Raw genomic sequence first — 10,648 nt, forward strand, 5'->3', positions numbered from 1 at the left:
TAGATATCAATCAGAACTTGAACACACAGAAACACATTCTATCTCTAGTGAAGAGTACTTTATATCACTAATAAAGCTTATAACAGGATGCTAAGTAGGAAGAGTACTTTACTCTGTCGTGCACTGGACCAGATCACCAGGAGGAACCTTCCCGCTCAAACAGACAAACCTTCTGCCAGATCACTACATGGTACTGGCTCAGTGCCAGTAACTGGCTCAGTAACTGGCAGGATGCCAGGAGTTACTGGTTGTGTTAGGTGTATGAGTGTAGATGAGAGTGTAGATGATGAGGGTGTGGCTGCTCCTTTTGAGGATGTCGAGGAGGAGGAGAGGTGAGCAAGTTACCCTTTACTTTGGGATCAATTAATTAAAAAACTAATATTTTATGGATACTCTGTATTATTGATTGACTCTGAATGATACCCGCATAACAACATTTCTACAACTAACAGGGAGCACGAACTACTAGAAGTATGTGAGAGTTGGGTACATGACCTCTCCGGAACTAAACAGCACCTGGTCTCCCTCAACCCCCGGCTGTATGGCCTCCCACCCCGACCTCACATACTCGCCCCTATCGTTCTCAGACAGCTCAAGTTGAAGCTACAGGACGAGCCCTATGGTTCTGAGGAAAACAACTTTGTGGGTGTTTATTGTTTTTTGGGTTCTCTTGATTGGTTGTGTGTTGAATAAATATGATTTATAATTTTTAGCAGATGTTATGTCACCAAAAAGTTTTCGTACCACCAGTAATATCAAACTCCTTCCTTCACAATCGCTCTTTCAGATAAATTTCGACCGCCACTCCGACAGACTGTATGCTGACAAACCCCACTTGAAACCCTGGATAAAACAGGGCGTTTCCTGGAACCCTGTCTCATACACCAACCCTACTAAGATACAGTGCACTTCTACCTCTCACATGCCAGTACCGCACTATCAAGGTTTTCCTTTTTTAAGGGTGTTTTCTTCGCCGTCTTTTTCTTTAAAGAAAACCGTCCATTATTTTTGTTTGCTAGTTTTTGTCGTCTGTAATGTTGAGTTGAGATTGAGTCTCTCCTAGGAATGGTACCCAAGAAGCTACGTGAGGTTGGACTCAGGGCTCTGTTATCTATAAAATACAGATACGATAAACTACACATTGTGGAGGACCTGTCTACACCAGATAGGTGAGGAAGGTGCTTTAACTATAACACTGAGTAATTTGTAGCCTGAGATGTAAGAGCTGTAAAGAAGCACTTAGCAGTTCCTCGAGCCCATGTGTAGATTTAGTAGTTTCTTATTTCACTGAGGGCCAGTTTAAGAGTCAGATCAATCTGGCGGTTTACATGGTGAAGAGAATACACGTGCAATACACCATTCATCTTCATAAAGAAAGTCACGTAGTAACGTGCTGTTAATTACCACGTAGTAACGTACTGGTAATTACCACGTAGTAACGTGCTGTTAATTACCACGTAGTAACGTGCTGTTAATTACCACGTAGTAACGTACTGTTAATTACCACGTAGTAACGTGCTGTTAATTACCACGTAGTAACGTGCTGTTAATTACCACGTAGTAACGTGCACTGTTAATTACCACGTAGTAACGTGCTGTTAATTACCACGTAGTAACGTGCTGTTAATTACCACGTAGTAACGTGCTGTTAATTACGTGCTGTTAATTACTGTAAACATATTTTATTTTCAGCTACGTAGAGCCCTCAGATTTCAGACAAATATTGGACGACAGTGGGTTTTCTTCTGTTCTTATGATTACTGGTGAGCGATTTGACAATTTTTTGAAATGATTTGATTTCTGTTGATCTTCTTTACGCCATTTCGATGGCGAAAAGGGTGATCAGACTTTTTGGAATGCTTGATGACACTTGTTTACAACAATTGGGTTCACTAAATAACACTACGTACAGGACGCCATATAACGCCTCACTTCAAGTCCTCTTCTTGGAAGAGGAAAGAACCGTTCCCGGCCAAATATCCTGGCACTCAGAGACTTTGGAAAACTGCGTCCAATACAATCGGTTAGTGTATTCTCTATTCTATTCTTTATACTATTACTAGCAAAAGGTTTGCATGCCGGATGCTGAATATTGGTAAATTACAGAATAATTAGTCAGCAGTTGGGGAAATTCGTGTTGAATAAATAGATAAGATTATAATTTACAATAGAAATTTGTAAACTAAAAAAGGATTAGCCGAGATTTGTTCAAAATTCAGCATCGTTACTATTTTAAATTACTCGTTTTCCACCAATCATTAAGAAAGTTAGAATCTATGTCCCCAGTTTTAGGCGAATTGAGTTCCCAGGAATGATAGTAATCATTCCCCGCGATAAATCTATATAGCTGTATCAACCATCAAAATGATCTGTCCGTACTAAAAATCAAGAGCCAGCGCACTGGCAAGCAAAAGGTCTCTCATCTCCATCTTCAAACTCAGCATCAATCGTTCCCCATCTGGACATGGTCAGGACATCTTTCTCCTCCTTGTTGATCTCCGTATCGTGCTCCCATCTGATGTCCCACTCGATATCCTCACAGTCAGAAAACTCCCACTCCACTTCAATCTTCTTTCTTCTCTGTCCTCCTACCCAGATCCAGCTGTAGTCCCCGGATTTGTGGTTGTGGGGTCCCAGATAGTGTTCTACTGCTGTCTTCAGCTCCTGAGGGATCAGGTTGTTAGAATAATGAAAATGGGCTTATTGCTGCGGTGCCATGGTAGTTCAACTCCATTTTAATTTCTCTTGTAAAGGATGTTAAAGTTGTATTGTAAAGTAATGTTTAAAAAAATCAAAACTAACCTGCAAATCTTGATCAGATCGGATCCTAGCGAGCTGAAGTCCGGCCTCATGACACTCTAGTTTAGCATCCTCCCAACTCTTCTTCTCACCAGATACCACATACCTGCCTTGGTACTCACATATATAGGGGTGTGTTGTGAACTGGAACGCGTCATCCCACTCTCCCAGGTGGTCTACTCTCATGAAGTGCTCGTAGCAGGCCGGACCCTCGTCACATCCGTTATTTCCTAGCATCTCTTTCTTCTGATCCGGTTGTTCCCTCCTCCAGTTGCTGAAATGTCCTGGTAGGATAACCAGGATTATAAAGCATTCGAGTTTGAAAATATTTATAAGAAATTACAACAACGAACATTAGAATAACAGAAGACAGAGTGAGTTGTTGTGAATGATGCTAATGTTACAATAACCTGGAGAAATGAACTAACCAGTGCAGGTATTGTTGTTGTGAATGATGCCAATGTTACAATTACCTGGAGAAATGAACTAACCAGGTATTGTTGTTGTGAATGATGCTAATGTTACATTTACCTGGAGAAATGAACTAACCAGGTATTGTTGTTGTGAATGATGCTAATGTTACAATTACCTGGAGAAATGAACTAACCAGGTATTGTGAATGATGCTAAAGTTACAATTACCAGGAGAAATGAACTAACCAGGTATTGTGAATGATGCTAAAGTTACAATTACCTGGAGAAATGAACTAACCAGGTATTGTGAATGATGCTAATGTTACAATTACCTGGAGAAATGAACTAACCAGGTATTGTGAATGATGCTAAAGTTACAATTACCAGGAGAAATGAACTAACCAGGTATTGTGAATGATGCTAATGTTACAATTACCTGGAGAAATGAACTAACCAGGTATTGTGCCATCAGCCCACTGCCACTCCCCAGCTGTGTATCTAGCGCTCTTCTTCACCTTGCCCACCTGGTTCTGTATCTTCCTCAGTCCGGTCCAGGCCCACCTGGTGGAGGTCCAGATAACCTCCGGCTGCGACTCCAACTCTAGTCCCACTCCCATCAGGAGTTGCAGGGCCCAGCTCCGCGTCTCACCCTTAATCTTTACTAGTTGTCCTTGTTGGGGTCCCATTCCGATATCAAAACTCTTGCAGCTCTCCTCTGCTGTCCTGTAAACAATAAACATGTGTGGTTGGAGTTGAAATGCTGGTTTTATGGGAAATGTATGCTAGCTAAATATGAGAAGTACCCATAAAAGGTAATTACAAAAGGTATAAAATGTAAGTGGTCAGAGGTGGTACCTGTAGTTGACAGGCTGTGGTATAAGGACCAGGTTACAAGTAGCCACCACTCCCTCGTTCAGCTTCACCAGTCTCCTTATACCGTCAAGTTGCTGAACCATTCTGTAACTTAGGTTTGTGGACTTGATTCTAGCTGATACCATGCCCCAGAGGAGGAGAAATAATGTAACCATTTTCATTCCTGCTAGAGAGAGTTTTGTTGATGGTGTATTGACAGATTGGAACAATATTTGGTAATTCTAAACAGGAACACAAGCAGAAGATTAGTATAACATAGTAATTATCACACGGTCGATTACAATTTGCAGTCAGTCTAGAAACCTAGAAAAAGTCTAACTAACGTAACAACTAAACAACTTGGAACTGTGGTGTACTGATCCATTCAGAGAATAGGTGCTGTTTTTATATCTGAACGTCCCACACCTGACTGGTTTAGAAGGTACCAATCAGGGTACTTATCAGATATTTGGAGGTTATCGGAGCCAATCAGACTGATAGTTAAATGGGTAATGTCATGAAATTATTGACAAGCTGGTAATTTGAGCTGTGAAAACTAATGCTAATTATATGGACTGTAGCTGTAGTGACTTAATGATGTGACAGGAGTAGTTTGTTATTTTGAGGGGTTACTGTCTTGAAAGCAGATGCACGACAGGCTCATTAACAGCCACCATCAGCCGGTTACCATTACAGTTTAGGGTGGGGTTTTACTCTTATTGTTTTCTGAAACTTGATTTCTGATAACAGTTCTCCAATAAAATAAGGCCTGTGACTAAATTCTTGTGAGGGTCACGGACTTCAGATGCCCATACGTGCCAATTTTTTAAATTGAAAAATTACTTACAAATTACACAATGGAATAAACTACAAAATGTATCCTGAGAGAAAGTGTATATTTGTAAGCTAGCTTAATATGCATAATACTTAAAATGTATGTAATCAAATGACTTGTGGGTCACCAAAACACAGATATCGAGTGCAGATGCAGCTCCTGTAAAGTGTAAAAGCATGGTCCCCCATATTTTTATCCAATTTTGTCTTAATTATTCCAAATCACCTCACCATGCCCAAATCTAACATAAACCATGTCAGGCTGTGAGATGCGGGAAGTTGAGGGACTGGATGTTTGGTCGGCGTTACTTTACGATACTCTCATTCTAGACTTGTCAGGTACGTACACAGATATCAGACTATGAAATACCTGGGGAGCTCTACATAATCTAACTAATATCTGTAATTGCATATGAAATTTGAAATCCATACCTTCCATACCTAGCTTTCTCAACACTTATGGTGTGACCAAAATATGGCATTATATGTAAAATGTGAACGATCCATAAGATTTAATCTAGAATAATTTATTCGAGTACTGTAAATGAACTATAAATTTCAGCTGTAGAGAAACTAGACGAGCTGATCTCAACCGAGGGGTTCCAGACTGCGAACATAAGTCTGAGGAACACCCTGAAGAATTTGGAAGTGGGGAGTAATTTTGGTCCTAGCAAGGATAGACACAAAGTTGTCAGGGTTGTTAATCTCGATAATTTGTGACGAGAGTTCTTGACGTGGACCCTTGTATATATTTTAGGGCATTATCCTTACGTTGAGCATTTTAAGGTTACTGATGCTAATCTATTTGATGAATGATAACCACGTGGCATTTGGAGTGTTAAGCGTTTTAAGGAAGCTGTGGTAATTTATTGGGGCAGGTTATTTTTCTATAGAAACTTTGTAAGAATTTTATCTTATTTTGATTTTTATGACAAAACAGTATTAAATTGTTTCGAACAAATCTTCAAAACTCGATTACGTTTATTGCCTTTAAATTGTCAGGTCTCTCAATGTTCTCTCATGGACCTTCCGACCCAAACTTATGGATAACCCGTAAAATTGGCCTATGGGAGACTCACTTTTTCGGAAAGCTGGACCATACGTCGAACTGCAACATTGTGATGAACACATGCATATCGGCAGACTATTTGGACCCAGTAAAGATTGAACAGGCATATAGAGCACTGATTTATAACCAGCCAACTTTCAGAGCTGACGTGAAAAGAGGAGAAGATGGAGAGATCTATTTTACTCCGGCTACTGACTATTCGGACGTGTTCCAATTCTATGACCAGAGTGAAGTTGAGGAGGACATTGTCACTGGATACACTGGATGTTGGGAACTAGCGGAGAATTTGGCTAATCAACCTTTTACCTTTGGCTCCGGTAAACCGTTACACAAGTGCTGTCTTGTGAAACGACCAGACTGTTACATCCTACTGAATCAATATCATCACGGGATTTCAGATGGGACCTCTGGGTTCCGCGTTATAAACGAGATATTGAGACAATATGACTTGATCTCATCAGGAAAGGGAGCGGATTTGACACCAGCACCAGTGTTACCCTCTGTTGGAGTCATGGCACAGTTCGCACAGGATGATAGGGTAGTTGAGAGGATGATAGAGAGTAGGGTGAAGCGAGCTAAACTTCAACAAACTCTTCTACCGGTTAATCAAGATGAAGCAGCAGCCTCACGAGGGTCGATTCCTTGGGTTAACAAAACTTTAAGTGCTATAGGGACGTCTGAAGGATTTCTGGCCTTGAAGGCTCTGTGTAAAGAAAGTAAAATCACCATAGGTTCGTACAGCTTTGCAGTGCTGTTCTTCGCAGTTGCTGCAGTGCACGTTCAAAGAAAAGGAGGGAAGTTCCCCGAGCAGGGTCTCCCTACTCAGTACGCTGATTTAGCGGCTGACCTCCGGAGTAGACTACAACCAAACCCTGGCGAGTGCTTCATGTTGTGCATCGCTGAGACCTGGATTGAGGCTAATATTGAGGAGGACTCCTCTCTTCTGGACATTGCTGAGGATATCAGCCTACAGCTACAGAGTTGTTATGCAGAACAGAGATTACCACTGTTTCAGGGAGCTTATCAGGACAAACTGAGAGAAAGCCAGCACTTCGAGTTTCTTAACTCTGCGCCAACTTCTGAGGTGTTCCCGAGTAACCAGATGGTTTATGACTATCCCACTAAGTACAGCTGGGGTGAGATGACCTCAACTCACTCCCTGGGTTCATATTGGTGTCCCTCCTTTTGTAACAATGTTGCCTTGTATCACTGTGTTAACGGAGTTATGGATTACTCTGTTGTTTGCTGTGATGGTAAAGAGAACATTGGAAATGCTAAGGAAATTTTGGATTTGTTCGTTGAGTTTATGGAACATTCAGAGAAAGTTACTAGAAAAACAACTGTGATGGAATTTGTGGATTCTAGAATATAAATTCTAGAAGCATCTGATCCAGATGACTGGTTTAAAGACTGTGAATAATATTTTGGGAAAGATAAAGTTTGATTTAATATGTTTATATATTAGTTTAATATTATTTTTAGTTTTCGTTGAAGCAATTTTCTATTTCGTTTTTCTTTTCTAAAAAATTTTAAGTGATTTTTATAAAGTTTTAATTTCGGATTTATTTTAATTCTTTTATTTACAATAATTTAACTGATACCTTGGATCTATAGAATTGTGGTGATGATCTTTACTTTTACCTATTTTTATTACAACTTATGAAAATTTCAAGGCTTTTCGATCAAAATGTAGCAAAAATATGTCCTGGTAAATTGGTATATTGATCGGTAACAACGGTTGTATTCATATACGTAATATAATCCTGTAACAACCTACATAGCACCAGCACCATGTTGACACAGATAGCAGGCGTGGATGAGGTTGAGTTTGAGATAGAGATAGCTCTTGAGGAGCAGCGAGGAATTCAGCCTCTTCCTTTTCCTAAAATGGACAGTAAGTATAGCATTAGTTTGTTTCTACTGGTATTTAAGTTCACATTTTCAGCCACTGTTTGCATATTTCTGCTTATACTAAAGATAGAACTTGGAAGTAAGGATCACTATACTTTTACAGACAATGAAATAAATATACGTTTTTTCTAATTATTTAATTCAGTGAAATGTCCATTTCAGAGTCGAGTGCTTCAATATGCAAGTTTTTCCAACGTGGTATATGTTACAGAGACATAAGTTGTCCCTTCAGACATACGAGCGGTCCTAAGACAGTTGTTTGTAAGCATTGGTTGAGAGGTCTTTGTAAGAAGGTATGTGCGCCACCCCACTGCACACTGTTGTTCCTCCGAAAATTATTCATTCAATTTTGTGAGAATATTAAAATATTAAATATTGGATATTTTCTATAATTGTGCTGTAGAAACATAATTTATAATATTATCATTATTTATTTGATTACCCCTCCTTTTCAGGGAGACGATTGCGAGTATCTACACGAGTATGACATGACCAAAATGCCGGAGTGTTACTTTTTCAGCAAGTACGGAGAATGCAGCAACAAGGACTGCCAGTACCTTCATATTGACCCTAACTCCAAAGTGAGCTTCTGAATTCAAACCCTTTTCATCTTGTCGATTATTTAATATTTATCTCCCCTGTATCTGCTTACAGACGTGAAACAGTTCAATTTCCGTTTTGAGGTCTTTTAGAAAATATTCTAAATCACCTCAGAATGGCGCCACTAGTGAAATTTGGACGCTAATTTTTGATAACAACAAAGCACGGAAATGTTTGCTTTTACTTATACCGTCAACATTCTGGTTCTTATCACGAAACTTTTTCATAAATATGATAAAATTCAACCCAACCTAAACAAATCTTGTTAAAATAGGAAACAAAAGACGTTTCGTCTGATTGTAGCGTTTCATGTCCGCTTATAGATTTAGCTTCCTTGGCCCACTGCTCCACATCTGTATAAACAGATACTGGTCAAGTGAAAGGTGTGGTGACCTGCTATCTAGCGCTACTGTAATGCTTGTAAGCGTGATAAGAACGATAATTGAGTAACACATAGGAAATTTGAGTAAGCGGAACGAGATTTCAGCATATTCAGCATATTCAGCATATTCAGCTAGATTGCCACAGGAATGAAGGTGTACAGTGCTGGCTTCTGCTTCGTTATTGATTTTATAACAAACGTTCAGCTCTGATCCTACAATTAACTTCAACTAACCCCACTTAACACTCAGTTAAAAGACTGTCCGTGGTACGACCGTGGTTTCTGTAAGCACGGACCCCTCTGTAAAAACAGACACATCCGACGTGTCATGTGTACTAATTACATGTCCGGTTTCTGTCCAATAGGACCTAAGTGTAAGTCCATGCATCCCCGGTTTGAGTTACCAAGAGTGGATACTAAAGACAACTTGAACAGGGTCAAATGTCATCAGTAAGTTGTTACACTGTTAAATTAACAAACCTTAAATTGCCTTACCTTAATTGTTTATCAGCTCAAAGATGACTGAATTAAAATTAAATTACAATTTCCGATCAAGCTTTTCTAGTTTTTAAGCATGGCCGAATTGTGTCACCACAATTTGTTTAAATTGTATCAGTCATAAATTGTCATATTCCAATAACACCACCTCCCCAGTTGCAATGAGCCTGGTCACGTGATCACACATTGTCCGCTCCGAAACATCCTCCCCAACCAACCCAGTACCAGCATTAACAATCCGGTCCTTAAAACTATTACCCCTGGTTAGTGACACGCTGTGCTATCACTTTTACTTTGAGTCTGATCTATTTTGTATCTTTGTATGAAGTGTCCCAATTAAAGTTTAATTTTATTGCCTCAGAATTGGAGGTATTTTTAGCAGTTTATCCACATCGATTTCGTACTTAGTATCGCGCAGTTTGACCAGAATACATATAATTTATGATACACCTTGTTCAGGTATGACGATTGAAGTGAAGAGATCACACGATCATTCGGACACACCCCCTACTCCATTCAACAACACTCTCGTGCCCGTTAACAATTCAGGATATGTTGCCAAACCCCTGCACACTGTTACCTGTTTCAAGGTTTGATTATTCTACATTTTGTGGTCAAAAAGGATTATCTACCAACATACTTGTCGTGTCTTCTTGGTTTATTGCAATATTAGGTCCTCAGTTTCTTTACTCCTTATCTTGAGGTTAATGAAATTATGTTTCAGTGCGGCGAGAAGGGACACTACGCAAATAATGTGAGTAGTCATTTTGTTTATGAAGGAAACTATATAACTTACATCGCGGCAGGATAATTTGTTATCGGCTCGATGGCCAGAGCTAACGCCTTTGCCGGGGTTATTTCGTTCCTATTGCTAGTTTTGCGCAATGCTATGTTATCGAACTGCATCTTTTCAGAATTAATTTCGCGCGCGTGCATCTATCTGATCTGAGCCGCGCGGTGTAGCTCAGTCGATCTTTTAGTTGAGCACGTCCGTCACGTTGATCGAATTGTGATCGACCATCTTACCGTACACAAAATGTAAACGTTATAACCACTTATCAAACATGATTAGTGTAAAGCACTGATTCTAAAATTTAATGGATGAAGTATTTTTCAAATTTCAGTGTGCTCTGGCAAAGAAAAACTTAAACCTGTCGAAAATGGGAGGGTTTAAGATCGTCAACTGAACCTACCACGCCGTTCTACGCTGTATGATACCAAAAAGCGACAGCACATCTGTATACTAAATGGAGACGGATTTGGACATTTTTTCAATAGATGGACCATTGC

General features: G+C 39.7%; 4 protein-coding genes across 4 annotated transcripts in view; 2 read left to right on the top strand and 2 right to left on the bottom strand.

The window, feature by feature from the left end:
- LOC134816264 (E3 ubiquitin-protein ligase RNF13-like) overlaps nucleotides 1-10,648 on the bottom strand; it is an 87,852-nt gene that overhangs the window by 64,422 nt on the left and 12,782 nt on the right. The window lies entirely within an intron of this gene.
- LOC134817556 (large ribosomal subunit protein uL4-like) lies at nucleotides 91-5,877 on the top strand. The gene is made up of 8 exons (XM_063826730.1): nucleotides 91-332; nucleotides 453-642; nucleotides 788-944; nucleotides 1,064-1,169; nucleotides 1,693-1,763; nucleotides 1,913-2,023; nucleotides 5,160-5,237; nucleotides 5,461-5,877. The coding sequence occupies exons 1-8, from the start codon at nucleotides 232-234 to the stop codon at nucleotides 5,616-5,618; spliced, it is 972 nt and encodes a 323-aa protein (XP_063682800.1). The 5' UTR covers nucleotides 91-231; the 3' UTR covers nucleotides 5,619-5,877.
- LOC134817555 (uncharacterized) lies at nucleotides 1,040-4,244 on the bottom strand. Its single transcript, XM_063826728.1, has 4 exons — nucleotides 4,068-4,244; nucleotides 3,667-3,935; nucleotides 2,803-3,083; nucleotides 1,040-2,664 (listed from the first exon to the last, which is right to left on the bottom strand). Exons 1-4 carry the CDS (start codon nucleotides 4,238-4,240, stop codon nucleotides 2,386-2,388), a joined length of 1,002 nt encoding a protein of 333 aa, XP_063682798.1. The 5' UTR covers nucleotides 4,241-4,244; the 3' UTR covers nucleotides 1,040-2,385.
- The window catches only part of LOC134816262 (uncharacterized), a 148,120-nt gene continuing 145,224 nt past the window's right edge, over nucleotides 7,753-10,648 (top strand). Inside the window, exons 1-7 of the mRNA XM_063825022.1 lie at nucleotides 7,753-7,861; nucleotides 8,041-8,171; nucleotides 8,334-8,459; nucleotides 9,111-9,310; nucleotides 9,515-9,621; nucleotides 9,818-9,948; nucleotides 10,083-10,112. Of these exons, the coding sequence (XP_063681092.1) occupies nucleotides 7,759-7,861; nucleotides 8,041-8,171; nucleotides 8,334-8,459; nucleotides 9,111-9,310; nucleotides 9,515-9,621; nucleotides 9,818-9,948; nucleotides 10,083-10,112 (828 nt within the window). The 5' untranslated portion in view covers nucleotides 7,753-7,758. The remainder of the gene's footprint in view (nucleotides 7,862-8,040; nucleotides 8,172-8,333; nucleotides 8,460-9,110; nucleotides 9,311-9,514; nucleotides 9,622-9,817; nucleotides 9,949-10,082; nucleotides 10,113-10,648) is intronic.

This window comes from Bolinopsis microptera, chromosome 6 (assembly GCF_026151205.1).
Source record: "Bolinopsis microptera isolate Bmic1 chromosome 6, MBARI_Bmic_1.0, whole genome shotgun sequence".
Lineage (NCBI taxonomy): Eukaryota > Metazoa > Ctenophora > Tentaculata > Lobata > Bolinopsidae > Bolinopsis > Bolinopsis microptera.